The sequence below is a fragment of the Crocodylus porosus genome, unplaced genomic scaffold, assembly GCF_001723895.1.
Source record: "Crocodylus porosus isolate Cpor-Errol unplaced genomic scaffold, CroPor_comp1, whole genome shotgun sequence".
Taxonomy (NCBI): Eukaryota; Metazoa; Chordata; order Crocodylia; family Crocodylidae; genus Crocodylus; species Crocodylus porosus.
The window spans coordinates 95,846,699-95,866,199 of NW_017728943.1; the positions used below are offsets into that span (position 1 = coordinate 95,846,699).

The window sequence follows — 19,501 nt, forward strand, 5'->3', positions numbered from 1 at the left end:
AAGTAATAAAAACACTAAAATAAAATAAACAATATGCAGTTATATATAATCAACCACTTTGTTTTTTCTGAGTTAGATTAGGGAACTACAGACCGGGGGCTGAAAAATGCAGGGAACACTAATATTTGTGACCTACCCCAATACTGGATGGGATAGTGTTACTGTTCATTGAATGTTGCTAGAAAAACTTCCACATTTCAGATTCTGAATCATGCTTCTATAAATTAATCCCAACTCCTCTACCCAAAACTGTAGGCAAAGATGGTGGCATCATCTCTTAAAGTTTGATAAATTAAAGCAGTAATTTTAGAATAAGGAAAAATCAAAAGTTAGAAATGGAGTGTTCCCTCAAATGCTGTGAAATACATATTGAACCCACTTCTCACTCCTTGTGCCTTAGTTAAAAACAGAACTTCCCCATCCAAAGAGGAGATTATTATACAAATACAAGGAAAGTACCATGAAAAGAGACTTAATTTAACACTGTAGTTTACAGAAACTTACTTCAGTGTCTCAAGCGACATTTGTAAATTATAATTTCTTTCTTGCTCTGGCAACTTTGAAAATTCCACTAAGCATGGGTGCTGTCTTTTGTTGTCATCTCTCACCTGCAGGATAATAAGAAAGTGAGTTTAAATGAACTTTAAAAATTAAGGTTATGTTTTTAAAACACAAAACAAAACCACTCTCCTCAAACAGAAAAGTGCTTTGGTGCAATTTGATGTTCCTGGAGGCTCAGCTGAGGCAGATTTTGGTACTCAGTCAAAAAAAATCCAAAGTGAAATACTTCTTATATATAAGCACATTTTACTACCCAGTCATTCAAAACAGCATACAGAAAGAAGCAGCTGAGACTGACTTAGAATTATTAGTCAGAGGTCACTAGAACCTTGAAGGTAGAAGTATATTTTAACAGACTGAGGCATAAAAAGTTAAAATATTTTAGAGAACGTTTTAAATCTTTTTTCAGTGTAGCATGCAAAAATTTATATATGACACCCACTAATTAAACCTATGGGCATAATACTGAAAATCATGCCGTGCAAGCATGGATAGTCAAAAGACAAATATCCCCTCTAAAGATCACTCAATTTATGCTTCTTAAAATGATTAGAAGATGGTCAGTAGCATATCAGCTGGCAGAAGTATTCAGAACACAAGCAAGATTGGCATATTAATTTATTTTTATTACAGTGATGCTAGGGAGTCAATAAGGGAGTCATTTACTAAACCCTTCAATTTAAGCAGTCAATTGTGAGTACATTTTCAGCTTTGTCAATGGCTTGAGCCCAAGATAATCACACCCTCTCAGTTATAGTCTTTTTCCATAAGAAAAAAAGGAATAGAATGCCTGTGTACGTCAATGGGCTATTTTGAGGTTTGATTAGTTAGTTTACTTTGGAATTATTGGATAAAAGTAGTTGTATAAAAGAGTATAATAGCACATTGACTGAAAGTACTTTTTAATCAAACTTCAATTTTTTTCCAAACAAGTTACAAGGAAAAAAGGAACCTAAACATTTTCTTTGGTAGTTCAATAAGTTTGTTAATAGAAATTTAAAAAATATTGATTATGTCCAAAATGAAATATTTTATACTGAAAGATGCCAGTCTTTGAAACTGGCATAAGTATGAGAAATTTGTCACTGATAATGCAGAAACATTTGGGGGGAAGTAGGTAGGAAGCTCTTGAAAAAAGCCTCCTCCAGCAAAATCTTTGGCATCTAGCCCTAAACAGGAAGATGATTCTCAGGACAGCACGGACCATCCATGCAAAGCCTCTCTGCCCCTACACTGTGTTCACTTAGCAGGATGGCTTTATAGGTCCTACAACAGCAGTGGCTTCCTCTGTTGCAGCCATCTCTGGGATTCTTCAAGAGCGTTTCAAGCTAATGCAGATGAGAACTAATTTTCATGGTCCTGATGGGGGCAAACAATTTGCTTCTTTTGGTCTCACCTGAAGTACTCTCCAGTGATAAAACTTCTCCATCAGAAAAGATCAAAGTTTTAAAGAAAGGCTTATGTAGCATCTGTTATAGAGTGACTGAGCATATAGAAAGGGAGAGCTTCATGCAGAAGTTCCTTCTGCATACAGATATATAATTTAATTAAGACCCTGAGTAATTTTCTTGATTTGAAGTTTTCCACTTTTTATGTTCAGTTTTGTTAAATAGCTAGAGGTAAATAACAATTGAGGAAAGGACTTAGACTTGACTGCTGGTGAGTCGATTCCAATTCTGTTCTGCAGTCACTAAATGCCAGAAAACCCGCAACTTAGCTGCTATCTGCCTCATGCCCAGTTCTGCTTTCAGGCTCTCAAATTCAGACACCCACGCCAAGAACTTCTCTAATGATGGTTGAATGCTGGGTACTTTTTTTAGCACTGAGTACATGCAGAGTGAGAAAGAGTGCATTTGCACAGAAAGATGTCCTAGCACAGTCTAAAGCAGCATAGATATGTCAACAGATGTTTATAAGCCTTCTATGGCCTGGAAGACTAGTTGTCTACATATATGGTAGCTGTGCAACTAGACTACATGTTCGCTTTAGGTAGAGAAGCCGGAGGATTCCATTACCTCAGAATATGTCCGCATTTAAAGCCAATTTATTCTGAATTTTTGGTCATAAATGAAAATGTAGCCCTCAGTTCTAGATGATGTGTGATAAGTAAAATTATGCCACTGTCTGATCTTCTATCCAACCCCTAAAATGCACTACAACCTTTCATATTTAATAAGCACATTTTAATTAGCAATTTTTTCTCACGGATGTGACATTATCTTATCAATATCATAGAAGAACGGGAAACAGGAGACCAGCCTGCTCAGACAGCAATCACTTCAATGAGTTGAAACTCAAAAAGGAATCTCACAATAGGTAAAAGCTTGGTCACAGTACTAGAGAAGAGTATAAGAGTGGGCATGCAGGAAGAAAATTAGGAAGAACAAAGCATAATTTGAGATGCAGCTGACAAAGGCATTAAAGGCAATAAAATGGGAATCTACAAGTTTGTCAAGAACAAGAGAAGGGCAAAGAAGCCACAGGTTTTTTTATGGATGATGCAGAGAAGACTAAAGTATTTAAATCCTGTTTTATTTCAGTCTTCACAAGTGGAGTCAGCTATCAGATGAGGGCAGCTGTGTGCAAAGATAGTGAAGGAGATATACAGCTCAGGATAGTGGAAGAATAGGTTGGAGATTACTTAGAAAAAAGCTAGTTTCTTTCAGGCTCTCAGGGCTAGATGGGATGCAGCCTAGGGTACTGAAATAATTGACTGCAGTAATTTCAGAGCCATTGACTATTCTCTTTCAGATCTCATGGAGAACAGGCAAGGTCCCCAGTGACTAAAAATGGCAAATACAATGTGCTCTTAAGAAATGGAGCAGGTCCTCAAGGAATCCATTGTGATGCACCTAGAAAAAGACAGGGGATCAAGAACAGCCAGCATGGATTCATTCAACAAGTCATGCCTGACCAATCTTGTTTCTTTGTATGATAAAGTTCAGAGGATAGAGGAGGAGCAGTGGATGTAATATACCTTGACTTTAACAAGACTTTTGACACTGTTTTCAGGACATTCTCATTAAGATGATACACACTAGATGAAAGAATTGAGTAATGCTTCCATGTTCCATTGTGCACAACGATCCAACAAGTTGATACCAATAGCTCAATGTCCAGTTGGGAAAAGGTATCAAGGGGGGTTCACCTGAAATCTGTCTTTGGTGCAGTATTATTTCATAACTCCATTAATGATTTGGATGATAGGACAGACTGCACACTTAGCAAAACTGCAGATGACACCAAGCTGGGTGGAGCTGCAGATGCTCTGAAGGGCACAGCTAGGACCCTGAATGACCTGGATCAACTGGAGAAATGGTCTGAGATCAACCAGATGAAATTCATCAAAGACAAATGCAAAGTCCTGCACTTGGGATGGAATAATTGCATGCACAAATACAGATTGGGGAGTGATTGGTTAGGCTGCAGTACTGCAGAAAAGAGTCTGGGGGTTACAGCAGACCGTAAACTGCAAATGAGCCATGAGTGTGCTTTCACTGCAAAACAAAGTATACTGGGTTATATTAGCAGGAGTGCCACTTGCAAATCAAGTGTTCTTCCACTCCATTCAGCAGTGGAAAGGCCTTCCCTGGAATACTGTGTCCAGTTTTGTGTCCCATACATCAATAAGGATGCAGACGATTTGGAAAGAGTCTAGCACAAAGCAACCAAAATGGTTATGGGCCTAGAAGGCAACACTTATGAGTTGAGGCTGAATAAAACTACAGATATTTAGTCTGGAGAAGAGAAGTCTGAGAGAAGATTTGATAACAGTCTTCAAATACCTGAAGAGTGATTATAGAGAGGATGAAGATGGATTTTATTCTGTGGCTGTAGGGGACAGGAATAGGAGTAACAGCCTCAAGAAGTAGCTGTGGAAATTAGGTTGAAGGCTAGAAGGAACTGTCTTGCTGTCACCAGCATTTAAAAACTTCAGATCTCAGAAATGTATCCTACTCAGCTGGTACCAATGGCACATCCAAAGAGACATGATCAGACCATTTATCCTTTTGTACTTAGCTATTTTTAACTTATTTAATGGGGCTAATAATCTCTACCTACCTCTATAGGGCTGCTGTGAAGATCATGTCATTTATTATTTTAAACTACTTAGACATTTTACTGAAATACAAAGTCACATAATACTTGTTCTAAAAAAAGCAATATTTTTATATATTTTAAAATACCTTTATTTAATTTTACAAGTGAAAGATAGGTTTGGCTCCTCAATTAACCAGATCTAATCTGTCCTCAGTTTCTTAGCCTGATCTGACTGCTAAATTGTTGAAATTTATAGTAATTAAAACAGAGTTTCTATCAGATGTATTGGCAAGAAGCTGTACCAAATAATTTTTGTGACTTTTAAACAGATTGGTTCATCAGCTTGCATCAAATGCAAGAACATTTTCCTTATATTTTATATGTTACAAAGATTACAGTATTTTTGGTGTTATTTGAGTGTAATAAGAATAGGGATTCCTTTACTGACACAGTACCGCTAGTGAAAAATTTGTTTTCCTCTCAGTCACTTTCACACATAATATTGCAGCAGAACTGAGATCATTCTTATCTGGTAGTTCACAACAGGCTTAATTTGTAGTGGTTTGCCAAATTAAGTACAAGACACTTAAAATGTTGCTGCAGCTTTTATTTCCAAAAGAAGCCACTTGTCCAATCAGCTGGAGCTCATATGCAGTCCCACATGGTTTGTCACAGAAGCAACATTCTTTGAAATAAGAGCTGCAGCAAACAGATGAAGCATCTCAGATGTCCCATGCTCTGAATATCCCCAGTTACTTCACAAACTGTTACTCTTGCAGTAGGGGGCAAAGAACCATATCTTGTGAAATATGCAGGTTCTACTGCATTTTATCAACCCAGTCTCTCCAGTATACCAATAGTTAAACTGGCCACAAGTTGCCACAAGTCTGCCATAGCCTTTGAACTCCAGAATGTTCTCACAATATCTTTATTCATTCTGTTTCTGATTGAACCAAGATGATAAAGAACTGAAACTCAATGACTATTTAACCTGTGTTCCTGGTCAGAGAAAAAACTTATCGATCCCTCTGCAGAGCGCTCACAACATAGGTCATTGTGGCCATTCAGAGAACTAACCCAAGAAGCAGAAGACCTTTTGCTGAACACAATGCCTCTTACATAAATTCTGAAATGAAAATGTTGTTCCAAAGTATAACTAAATCTTTGGCCTTCCAAAATTACGTGCTACGAGCAACAATAGATGCCTTCACAGCTGATATAAATGCCTACCACATGGTAACTATTACTTCCAATACTGCCCCATGGGACTTTTTTGGTCTGGTACAATATAGATATATGTGATTTGATATTGAAGGCATAGCAGGAGATGGGATGCAGCCCCTGCTAGACCCCTGTGGGACTGGCAGCACCAGCAGAAAACTCACCTGGTGGGGTCTGGACAAGCTGTGCTTCCCTAGTGTGCCAAAGAACAGGTCCAGGGGAAAACTCACCCAATGCGGTCTGGATGAACTGTGCTTCACTGGCATGCCAGAGAAGAGGTTTGGAGTAAAACTCACTCAGCAGGGTCTGGATGAGCTGTGATTTCGCCAGCATGCCAGAGAAGAGACCTGGGTAAAAACTGGAGTGGCGCACTGTCTCTGGGGTCAGGGAAGCACGCACCCTTGGGAGCTGGCATCGACTGGCCTGGGAGGAAGCCTGAGCTCTTTAAAAGTAGATGCCAAGAGAAGAGCAGCATTCAGCATCTCTGGGGAAAAAAGCAGTCCAGCAGGACCAGGAAGAAGACCAACAGCACTGGAGACCCAGCCAGCCGAACCCTTGAGGGATGCTGTGATCCAGCAACCACGAGTGAACAACCAATCCAACATGCCCAGTGAGATAAGTGACACCAGATGGCAAGGTAGTAGTGGGTGGCCCCACAAGCCGGGGAGCAGGGGACACACAGAGTGAGTTCCCCAGGAAAAGGGCAGCCTAGAAATTTCTTCTTTAGAGCATTTGAGAGTACATAACCACAGGCAAGGTGGGTGACAGCCTGTTCTTTTTTTTTAATTTAGTACTTCCAGCCTAGGGAGAGACAGCTGGGGAAAAGAGGATCCCCTGTGCTGTTGAGTTACAGTCAACTAGGTCCTAATCAGTACACCTGGACCCTATAAAGCCATTTAGTCTCAGAGTCATGAGGACAGGCAGGGAGAGATTTCACCATGCAAGACCAGCCAACCCAAGGAGAACCACCAAAGGTAGAGCCTCACGATAAAGGAGTTGGAGGCTGCAATAAGGAGAGTGCTAGAAAAGAAAGAAAGAAGGCAATCACAGACTAGACCAGAATATCTGAGCCTGAAAAAAGAGGCTTATCTGGAGAAGATGGAGACCAACTTGTTGTGGGGCACGTAACTGAACTGAGTCAGGGAAGAATTGAGGTCCAGTGACTCCCACTCTCCATCAACAGAGAATTATGACTGGTCGCCTGAGAGGAAAGGAGCAGGGTGTAGCGGTGGCAGAAACCTGAGGCAGACCAGCCCCTTGTCAGGCATACCAGCTCCCAAGATACCAGCTCTCCTCCCAAAGATTATCATAACATCAAGACATGCCAGGAAAGAGGGAAGGAAGACAAGGCAGAGGTCCCAGTTATCATAACTTGATAAAGGGAGGCAAGGGGACCCACATGCCCACAGAAGGCAATGAGAAGGGTAATGAACTTTGTTCTGAAAATTACTCTCTCTCCAAACAGCACAGTTATTCTACTGAGCAACATATATATATCTGCAACTGTTGCAATTTATTGTCTATTCCTCTGAAGAAATCAAATCTCTGTAGAATAGCATTTCCTTCTGTAAGTAGGTCTGCATAACCACTGCCATGTGTATCCTATATAACTAGCTTACATGACTAATTATTGTTCAGCTGACTTTAAAATATCCAATAAATATTGTTGGGTGGATTTTCATTTTATGAAGCCAGAAGACAGATTTTCTCCCCTTCTATGCATCATGGAAAGGAGCAGGAAAATAGGTAAATGATACAAACTCTCCTGCCTTGAGAACCTTCAGAAGTGCTTTTTCATGGCTGCTATGAGACACTACAACAACGTGACTCAAGGAGGTTCAGGTTGGCAAAGGAGTCAGGGTGAGCCAAGGAGTAACTGCCTTAAACAGCCTGATTCTTGGACAACCCATGAAGTTTCCCAGAAGAAATCCATAATAGCTCTAACCATATGTTAAAAAGTCTTAAACCTGCTCTGTGTTGCACCCCACTGCAGTGCTCCACAGAGGTATTTCACAGACAAAAATACTGTGCTGCTCCAACCACCCCACTCTTTCCCTGACTGTATGCTTTCCAAAGCAAAAGCAAGGTGAGGAACTAGAATCAGCTATAAAAATAATGTCATCCGTTCATCAGCAAGTGAGAGTGAATCATGTAGTTTGTTTCTAATCCCCACATAGCCAGGCATTAAAACACAGCATAAAACAGTCTTAATGGAACCCAGGATTTGGCCTAATGTCTTTGCTTTAAAGACATACAATTACAGTTGAATTCCAAAAATGTTCCACTATAGCTATGGAGGAAATCCAGTTTGATCTGAATGTCACCATCCTATACAATAAGTAGAACAATTGTTTACCAGCTAAAGAGAGTAAGATGATGAATGTGAAAGTTTAAAAGGTACATACAGGGCCATACTGCCATCCAAGTTCAATTTTATTCATGACCCAAAGTTCATGGATGTTTTCTGCTAATTTTTCTCTAATTCTTTCCAGATGAGGAGGTAATACAATCTAAAGAGGTAAAAAAAGAGACATGATCAAATAAATTGCACTACTATACCATCCAGATATGTACTTTCACAACCAACTTTATTAGTATAGATAATTAGAATAAAAAAGTTAGGCATAATGAGGATCATATATTTTTTTACTGATGAAACTAAATCAAAAGTTCTTTGCATTTTAATCTTTACACTTTTGAAAGGGTAAACGGGGAAAAGAAATAGCCTTAATTGTATTGATACTTATATATTTTTATGAAATATATAAATAATTTGTTTTCTTCCAAAGATGACAGGCCCAGCTCTCTTCAGAATCACTTAGGTTTTGATGCTCTGGTGAAGGTTGATGTTTTATTTTTCAGTGAATTGGATAAGGTATAGTAGTTGAGAAATTCAGAAGTATAAAGTCTCAATAGCCTACATGCTACAAAAACACTTCTTTATTTTTATCATCTTCCTACAACTAACATTTGGAGGACCATACCAAGGTCAGAGCAGGACTGGAAACATCGCTATGAATTTCAACCAGAATAAAAACAACCACTTTAATAGCAAAAAACAACATTAAAACAATTTTGTTTTGTAGTTACTGGAAGATCTTGAAACACATTTTTATGCAGGGTCAGAAAAGTTTCTAAATTATTTCTTAAGGAAAAATAATGCTGTAAAAGAAGCAAATTATTAATGCAAGTTTTATTTATATCATTTGCTGTCAAGAGCAAGAGTAATTCTGTTCTTAGTTATCTTAAAATCCCAGTAAAGAAAGACTACTGGACTTGTTTCACTCAGTGCATCTACATGTACTATTAATGTGCATGAATAAACTCCAGCACTGTTTGCACCGGACCTTATTGCTTCCAGGCACAGCCCCAGCCTGAGGCTGCTCCACCCTAGCTAAACATGCTGTGAAGGGTCTGGCTGGCATGAGAATAATACAGTGTGGGGCTAGCTGGCAGACACTTTAGCACCTTCATGCCCCAGCCAGCACTGGTCACAGTCTACACTTGCATTTTGGCAGTCAATAACTCCGCCACAGGAAAGTATTTGTCCCAGATAGTACTATCTGTTGCAGTAGAACTTAAATTACTACAACTCAAAGATGGGAGTGGGCCAGGGAGGTTATACAGATTGCGCCACGGCACATCTGACTGATTAAAGTTCAAGCAAAGCTTTATTGGCTATACACGCACACAGCAAAGCAACAATGGGCACCTATACACGATGAACCCCTCTCCAGTGCATGCTAATTAGCATGCAAAACAGGTATTTGAGCCAATCTGGGGGTCATCTAGAAGATTCTGGGAGTTCTGTCTACTTATGTTAAGTAGCTGCAATGTATTTTCCTCTATACAATCCCTTCCTTGGCAGCTAGGAGACACCTCTCTGTTGCTGTCAAGTCTATCCTATAGTGAAGTTAATTTGTTTACTACAGCCTAATAATACTGCATGTATAGACAGTGACACTTTATTATGGAGCACTGTGGGCCAGGGCTGTACTGCTACCCTGTGTGTCCACAAGTGGCAGATAGTGGAATGGCCCTCAGAGAAGGGTACCTGTGAAATAAGCAGAGGTAACTCTGACAAATTAGCAGCCATGGACTAAGCAGTGGCAGCACCACCGGGATGTGGTTAGGACAATAGATGGCAATGCTTTGCCTCCTGAAAAACCACATATATCCTTTGAAAGTGCTGTGACATGGCAAGTACAGGTCCCCACTAACATAAGCCTACCCAGTCCCCAGCCATGGGTCTACAAGTAATCAACAGCAGAGCATGCTGAAGAAGATGTTACAAGCTCAGTAGCTATGAAGGTGGATGAAGGCAAGAGAATGAGTTTTGTTGGTCTCATTGCCGTTGGATCAAGGTCCCATTCTGTCAAGAGCCATGTGGAAGCTGATGGGCAGCAGTGTTTCTACGACAAAAGAAGTCACACACAGGAATCTTCCATGAAAACAGCTTTGGAAAACTATTGTCCTTGACTGTGAAGGATTGTCAAAGAAACTGCAGGGCTAATTAGTCAAGTCCACAGTTAAGTGCATGTTTAGAAGTCCCTGCTGAGTCTAACATGGTCTCCAGCCTTTACATTTAAAACTCTACAGCAATAAAAAGTTCAATAATGACATAATGGCAACTGCTGAAATGCCACAACTAACTCAGACCTAGTTGACATGAAGTATGAAATAAAACAAGCATTTACCTGAAGGGGTGGAATGAACTGTACCAAACAGAATGTAGAAGGTAATAGTATATGAGCAACAAGTGACTACGGCACCAGCCTGTGGCACCAACTTAGGAGCGACACAAGAATGGCAACCCATGCCCCTGCTGACCCAACTGCAGCAGCCAGCCCAGCCCCTGCTACCCAGAACACCAACCCTGGTTGTTACACCTTTACCAGAAGAAAAACCCACAAATTTAAGACAAGTTGCAAGCTTAATACATTTAAATCTAACAAAAATGCCTACAAAGTCTGCAATTGAGCAAGAATGCAAATGTTTAAATCTTTTACCTGACTAGTATCTACAGGAATTGGTGTGAAGGCTGCTTGTGACAGAGATATGGTTGGACCCAACAGGTCTCTTGTGCCATTGCGGTCTTGTTTGTATTCTCGGCTCTGTTCTACTTTCAGCTTCTCTTTTGGCAGAACAGCTTCAAAGCAAGGAGCATACCCTGGTGGAGGAAGGAATTTGAATTCTCCATGGCGGCCTCCAAGTAGGAAACGTACCCTATTAAGAACAGAAGCAACATATGCAATCACAACGGTAAAAATATATGGTTAGTCTTTTGTCGTCGACAACAAACTAAATGTTGCATTACATTATTTCCTTTCAAATGTATCTTAACAATTAGCGCTGGAGTGTTGGGGGAAAGGGGGGTCAAAGGGACAGGGAATGCTTCACTATGCAAAACTAACCACATCTTTACTGAATGATTTTACAGAGATGGGGGATGATCCCAAGGAATTAGACAATAACTTCTTAACATCCAGAAATGGACTACTATCCTGGAGAGAGAAAATATAATCAAATAAGCCCAACCCCAACTTTTGAAACCCCTGAATTCTAGGAGATTTGATAAAATTAAACCTAAAAGCTCAGTAAAATATTCTTTGCTCTCTCCAATAGCTTATGTATCCTTCCAGGACACAATAAAAGGAGCTTTCATTTACTGAGGCTATTTACTGAGGGTTTTCTAACATAACAAAAATGTGGAATAAGCCATGTTTATTCTAAGTTAAATAATGCAAGTCCCACGCACAGATGCTCATAAAACAATAATGACACAAAACTGAGAAATTAACTTCCTATCAAGTTTTCTGGGAAGGGCAAAACTTAGCCAAATTCTAGAAAAACTAGAATATCTTTGATGTCATAGAATTTTATCTATTCTAGTTTTAATATGGCCTTCACTACTGTAATGGCTGAATACCTTTTAGAAGTGCATTTAACATTGGGTCTCAACTGCCCCAAAAATGTTGTTTTATCTGTACCTTAAAGGGAAATTATATGATTGGGGTACAATAATATACATCTATTTTATAAATTCTGTATCACGTTTATATTATCAAAGGAAGTTTGAAGTAGCCCATTTGACATTTGAAATGAAGGATGGTACATTTTCTGAAAGTTTTAATTCATATCAGTTTGTTCCATATTCTAGGAGTGCAAAAAGCTGGTCTCTTGCATAGATAGCCTTTATCTTTACAGTGGATAGTTACACTCTATGTAGGTAGTAGGCCCACTAAGAGCAGTCCTTACCTCAAAGTGCTAATATTATTTTCAATTTACAGTCTAAATCATTCATTTGTTTGATGGAGAGGACTGAAACCTTAAGTTTGATGTCATTCTATGGGATTTTGGTATAGTTAGCACACTGGGTAGTCCAGGATAGAAAGTAGTCCAGGATAAAAAGAGGCAGGCTACTGCATTTTGTACTAACTGAAATTTCCTGGGGACCCACAGCTTTCTTTATATGCATTTAGGGCATTTTTACACATGCTGCAGCAGTTGAGATGGGGGTGCTCTTTAATTAGAGTATCTCTGAGAGCCACTCTAATTAAAGTGCCCAGAGCATCACAGGTATCAGAGTCCCTATGCTGAAAAATGGTTGTGGGCATCGAACATGCTTTAGTTAAAGCAACCCCACCACCAATTTGCAGTGTGGGGACACTGATACACATGATGCTGGAGTCTGCTGGATTGTGGTAATGACCATGTGCCAACAGACTTGATTAATTGAATAATTACTGCTCCGATGTGCCATAATTACAGTGCATCGGAGCAGCTTCACTACACATCTATAGGCGCCCTTCGAGAGCATTGCTATGGTAGAGTAAGAAGAAAATTCCAAGGCCAGACCAGCAACTACCAAAGTAAAAATTAACCTTAGATGACAGAGCATGATACTTGCAGATGTTATTATATGAAAATTCGGCATTAGCAAGAAATCCCAGACACTGCTAAACTGCAGATTAATTGACCAGTTGTAAGATGTGCATCTTCAATTAGTAAAGACTGGACTGAGGAAGATATATTATTTATTGGGCATGTGTTCACATTAGAGTTTTTTATTAAAGTAACGTTTATTTATTTAATTTATTTAAAGTAAAATTAAATTTGTTTCAAAGGTTGGTCAGACAACATATGGTACTAAGATGTACTGATGACTAAAAAGGAGAGGAAAAGGTTTTCAAACCTTACACAACTGTAATATCTAAACATATTAGCATGCTGAAAAATAACAGACAGATTATTGGCTGAGGAGTCCCCTTGTTCTTTGTCCATAGAACAGGCAATGTGCCAAGAAGGCAGAGATCATTCAAAAAGGGAAATGAGTATGAAGGCATTAAGGGAATAATTCAATACGTTTACTGGAAATACAGGCTAAAGAAAACTGCAGTTGATGCTAACTTTATTCCTGCAGAGAAGCTGACAACTGGAAAGAAGAGCCCATCTATGTTGAAATTCTCAAACATTCCTTGAACTGGCTGACCATTAATCCGGAATGAGATGCTTGGGGCACTCAGATCCAAGCAGCAGCTGACCACATCATCAGTTTTTAGCAGATGCTGGTTGGGAGAATTTACTGTCCGGGCTACACAACCTATGGAAGAAAGGAGAAATATTCAGAACAATGAGAGAGACCCATATTGAAAAGGTAGTTTCACAAAAGCCAGAAAAAGATAAATATATGAGAGTGCATGGAGTTATAGACACCTGTACCAGAATGTGAAATCATTCATTTTAAGTTTTAGGAAGGTGCAGATGAAAACATAATAGGATCTATACAAACACTGGCAACGTGTAGGGGGTGCACCCCCTCAGCTTGGCAGTGAACCCCCACAAAAAGGCACCACTGGCAGCACCTGTGGGTGGTAGGTCTGTGTAAAGCTTCCCTGATTCAATTCGGCAGAGATTTGTCCCAATTCGGTGGTCAAATCGCTAAATCTGAATCAAATCAGAGGACCCTTTAATCTCACCAAATCAATTCGGAACCCTCCAAATCAATTTGGAGAGATTTGGACAGATTCAGAGATTCAGCTGTCTAGCTTTAAATGTTTTTTCTACATACCTCTAGGTAGCAAGGGCTCTGAATGCTGTGGTGCTCAGGCAGATGCAGTGTCCCACAGAAGCAAGGGGGGGCTCCCTAGAGCACTTGGCAGCAGACTGGAAGTGGACCAGAAGCACTTCCGGTCCACTGCCTGGTCCACTGGGAAGCATGCAGGGGGCCCCCCGCATTCTCCCCAGCTTAGTAACTTGTTCCTCCTGGGTCTGGGGGACCACCCAGGGTCCCCCCATGGCTGATCACTGGGCTGGGGGAGCACAGGAGGGCCCCCCAGCATGCTCCCTGGCAGACCCAGAAGTGGACTGGAAATAATTCTGGTCCTCTTACTTCTGGGTTTGCTGATGAGCACGCTGGAGAGCCCCCCATGCTTCTGTGGGATGCTCCATGTGCCCTGGCACAGCTGCGATCACAAGCAATGCTGCTACCTCAAGGTATGTAGAAAAAAAGTTTTTAAAGCTGTGCCTGTGTCCGAATTCCTGGTTAGATTCTTACCTGGGCTTTCTGTTAATATTCAGTCAGTGACTAGACTACTAGTATAAATTTCCAGTGCTGACTACCAAACAGTTTAGAAATACAGAGACCTCAAATGAACATTAAGACCTTCCCTTAATATTGCATACTGTTTAAATATTGTTTTAAAATTTCATCTTTTTCATTTACGAACAAGTCTGAAATTTTGCTTTGACTTCTCTTTTAATGTACTTATCCATTTTTCTTTTCTTTCATTTCATGAGATGTCAGTATTCTTACATGTTTAATCACATAAAAATTATGAAAACATAGAAAAATGTATAAATTGGAAATCAACATGAACAATATTTTCCCATACTAAAGATTACATAGTTTTACTTTGAATCACTGTTTCCCTTGTGGGAACTTCAACACTAATGACATTTTATAAAAGATTTCAATTTTGAAGAAACCAGCATTTCTATTGAAAAAACATTGTTGACATTTTCAATCGCCTCTACTCCCTAATGACCCAGCAGCCCCCAGAGAACATTCACTGAAAGGACAGCTATCAAGAGGGCTGGTTTTACAAATGCATATTCTTTTATTTTTCTTTTTACTGGTTCCACAGAGAAATAAGCATTTTTATATATAAAGTTATCACATTTTATATAAAATTAGAAAATGATGTTTGGCTTAATCAACAAAATAATTATCAGTAATAAATATTTTTCTGCTGTCACTAACCCCTATAATATATTGTGGAATGTAACCTATCAAAATGTGCAAGAAGGGAAGGTTTCATTGTCCAAGGTGAGGGTAAACTTGTTTATTGCAGAGTGTTTTGAAAATACAGAACATTAAGTACAATATTAAAGGCCAAATCATCAGATCCTCTCACATGTTCTGGACTATGGTACTACTCCCTGATTCAAGGTGTCATAATCAAGCCTTATGTGCACAGTGTTAGTAGTAATAGAAATTAACAAGCACTTTCTCACCATACCTATTAGTGTTACTTTTCCCTGACTTTCATTAACCCTGAAAACGGTTATTCTCCTTTCCATTTATAGCATGGATTGCATTACATTTCATATACAATTTCTGATCCTTATGGAAAGCTATCTGCAGAAGAATGTGAAAGTAGGAAAAACACTGTTCTGACACTTAATTTATAATAGAAGATACAAGAAAAAAACCCATGAATGAAGTAAAGAACTTCTGAAATAGCTCCAAAAATTCTAAAATGAGTTAGCAGCGCTAAAGTGATGCTGTGGCTGTGATGGTGCATGAAGTATGTGAGAGGCAAGAGTTTTTGTGGGCAATATCTTTTACTGGAAAAACTGCATGGGTGGGATAGATCTGGATAAGCTTTCAGGTATAATAGTACCCTTCCTCAGGTCTAAAATGGGTCGTATGTTAAGGACAGAATATCTGTTGGTTTACTATGACAGCCATCTTTTATGTTTTTCAAGGCCTCTGTTTTTTCTACCTTTTCAAAAGGACAGATTAAAATGAATATAAACCTAATTAAAGATGGCCAATAAATATTACTTTTAGATTATAATATTCAGAATCTTATCTTTTCATAAAATATATCTTCCCCATACCTCAAAGGGATGGAAAATATTCCCTGAATTCCACCCCACACATGCTCAGGACACCATTAACTGCTACTAGCCGGTAAAGGTTAGATCACCCTACCACAGTTTTTAACTCCTATGGGAATGTACCAAAACCAGCCCCCAGATCCTGGAAGTCATGATCAGCTCTCCATAATTATACTTCTCTACTTTGCCCAGCAGAGCGTCTGGCCTTAAAAAACCAGATGGTTAGCGGTCATGACTTTTTGCAAACCATTACCTTTATTAATTGAAATTATGCAATACCTCCTTAAAAAGAACCCCAGTTAGCAGAAATAATGAACCACCAAAGAAAAACTTTTCTTCAGTCCCTCCCCCTCCAAAGGACTTGAATTCAAGAGTGGGGTTCACTTCTGAATTCCCAGTTACAGAGTCCCATTGGAGCCATGTGTTGGCAGCATGGAGACAAATGACGGCTACTCTAATCCTGTGCCACTGCTGCCTACCTTGCTACCACTGGTGGGTCCAGTTCTGACCTTGTGGCCTGGATGGGTTTGTCACCCTGTGTTTAGTAAAAATCAAGGGGTTGGGTTTTTTTGTTGTTTTATTTTTGGAGAGACTTGGAGGCTCTGTTTTGTTTACAGAGTGTGAGGTTAAACACTTTCCGACAGGTTTACTAGTGGCTACATGTTTAAGGGATGGTATTGCTGGAGTTTTGGGGGGTTTTTTATACTGACATTCTGAATAATCTTTGGCCTTTGAGGAAAAAAACGGATTGTTTTCCCTTATTGTGACAAAGAGCAGCTTCAGTTAATGTATCTTTATTGAATAATTCATTGCACCACTCTGCTTTGTGATTAGCAGGGATCCTGGTTTTCTCCGATTTGAAAAAAATCCGCAATTTTCAGTTTAAAAAAAGTAACCCAAAATCCACATTTTTCCTTGATTAAAATGAAACACCACTGGGAAGGGCTGGTGATGGACAGAGCTCACCTACAGGTGCTGGAGCTGAAGCGCAAGAGCAGTGCATGGCACTGTCACACTGCTTTAAAGTACATACACTCCTCTCCCCCTCGCCTGGAGGGAAGGAGATCTCATTATTGGAGCCTCTCTGTTCAGATATTTATTTTTCTTGATCAGCTTGTGGTGGGCAAACAAAGTTCTTTCATCCCTTTTGTGGGAAAATACTCCTAAGACCCAGGGGAAAAGACTAAGCAAAAAACACTTCATGTAGCAAGGAGACATGAATAGACATGCCAGTCATTGCAATATTTTCTTCCCCCCACACTGGGTCACACTTATCAAAACAAAGTAGGAGAGGTGGCTTGATTACAGTGCATAAAAACCTTTCCTGGGCACCACAAGGGCTCCTCAGTGTAGTGAAAAAAAGCATAGCCAAGAGCCAGTGGCTGAAACCTGAATTAGAAATCAGGCCCATTTTTTTACAAAGTGATTAATCAGTGGAACAATATACTAAAGGAAGTGACAGATGTTTTATAGTTACATTCTAGCAGGAGGGAGCAAGAAGAAAAAGTCCACCATGCCAAGATACAACTTCAGGAAGGAAAATGATACAAATATGAGGAAGTTAGAAATAAGTTAAAGCAGCAATCAGACATGTAAAAAGCCTGCAGGCAGCTTAGAAGCTGTTTGAAAATACCAGATTACAGACTCAGGAAAGTAGATCCCTCAAAAATGGCATCCTTCAAAAAATGGAAAGTGTGCTGAAATGAGGAAAACAGGAAAGCTCACCAACTCCAGCAGGTCAAATGTAAAAGCAAAAAACAGCTGGCCGAAAAAAAATTTGAGGAATATCTACCAAAAGATACTATAGTTAGTAATAAAAACTGCTTTTTTATTACTCTTATTGGAAGCTAGTGAGAGGACTGGAAGGACCATTTGATGACCAAGGTATAAAAGGTGCACTCAGGGATGATAAGACTGTATCAGAGAAGCTAAATAAATGCTTTGTGTTGGTGTTTACTGCAAAACACTGTGAAAATTCCCATGCCAGCTTAATACTTTCTAGTAGATGGGTCTGAAGAGTAAACACTAACAAGTCACCTGGACTGGATGGCACTCACCCAATAGTTCTGAAGGAACTTAAAGGTGAAATTGCAGAACTGGTGGCAACAGTATGAAACCTATTGTTACGAACAGTCTCTATGCCAGAAGACTGGCAGTTTGCCAACATAACACCAATCTTCAAAAAGAGTGGCAGAGATGATCCTGGAAACTACAGACCAGTGAATCACATTTCCTTCTTTGGCAAGTTGGTAGAATCCATAATAAAGAATACAATCAGAAGTCACAGGGACGAATCTGTTCTGCTGGGAAAGGCTGATTTAGTTTTTGTTAAGGGAAATCCCGCTTCACAAAGCTGCTACATTTCTTTGAGGGTGTCAACAAGCAAATGGACAAGGGGGATCCCATAAACAAAATATACTTGGACTTTCAAAAAGATTTAGACAAGGTCCCTCACCAAAGGCTTTTTAAAAAACTGCTTTGCCACGGAACTGGAGGGAATGTTCTTCTGTGTATTGAGAGCTGGTTAAAAGACAGGAAGCAAAGGATAGGGCTAGATGTTCACTTTTCAAGATGGTTGGAGGTCAAAAGTGAAGCCCCTCAGGGATCTCTGCCAGCCCCTATTTTGTTCATTTTAATCAGTGACCTCAAAATGGGGATGCACAATGAAATCTCCAAGTTTGCATATGATAGCAATTTATTTCAGGCAGTCCCAAGCTGATGGGGGTTCTAGGAAGTAGTTGCAGCTATGGCCCTGACTCTGCATAGGGGCTGGAGCCCAAGCCACAAAACCCGCCTGCTCCACTCCTCTACCTTTGTACACAATTCTAAGATTACGGGTTTTCCCTACATTAAATGGGGAAAAAGTTGTGTCAGAATCAAGGAAATATGGTATTATTATTACTATTTAGCATTTTTCTAGGATGCATTAGAAGACGAGTGAATTTGTTTTTCAATATTTAACACCTTGGGGTCATTTCAGGCCTGAAGAAAACTTGTTTTTATTTACTTTAGACCAATTGTGTCAAAGATACAGTGGCCCACAGGCCAGATATGACCCATAGAGCTGTTCCATCTGATCAGCCAAACTACCAGGTATCCATGGCATTTGGTGCCATGGCTGGTGATGAGTGGGACCTACTATGGAATCTAGGGCTGTATGACAGCCCTTGATGCATGCTGCAGCCCCTGGGCCACCACTTCTTGCATGCTACCACCACGCTAAATGGCTGCCTGACTCATATCTGTTTGCCCCAGTGTTACCACAGTGGCTGCACCCATGTCCCAGGTTGGATCCATCCTGCCAGGTGGTCACATGGTCTGGATCAGTCCAGAACCCAAGGTGACTTTGATACCCATGCTCTAGACAATACTAATAAAATTGCAAAGCTACAGAAATCTTGCTGAGATCTGAGATTTTGAATCCCCAACCAGACTGCTGGATCAATGCACAAATACTGGCAACCTAAAGATCATCTGCTTATTTGTGCCCATGCCGTACAAAGAAACTGTGTAGACAGCAAACCCTAAATTGGCTTACTGAGTTCTGTCTCTC

General features: G+C 39.9%; 1 protein-coding gene across 1 annotated transcript in view; it reads right to left on the reverse strand.

Moving 5' to 3' along the window:
* RYR2 (ryanodine receptor 2) overlaps nt 1–19,501 on the reverse strand; it is an 810,210-nt gene that overhangs the window by 360,785 nt on the left and 429,924 nt on the right. Inside the window, exons 21-24 of the mRNA XM_019549810.1 lie at nt 13,234–13,426; nt 10,833–11,049; nt 8,229–8,333; nt 505–608 (exon numbers count right to left, since the gene is read on the reverse strand). Of these exons, the coding sequence (XP_019405355.1) occupies nt 505–608; nt 8,229–8,333; nt 10,833–11,049; nt 13,234–13,426 (619 nt within the window). The remainder of the gene's footprint in view (nt 1–504; nt 609–8,228; nt 8,334–10,832; nt 11,050–13,233; nt 13,427–19,501) is intronic.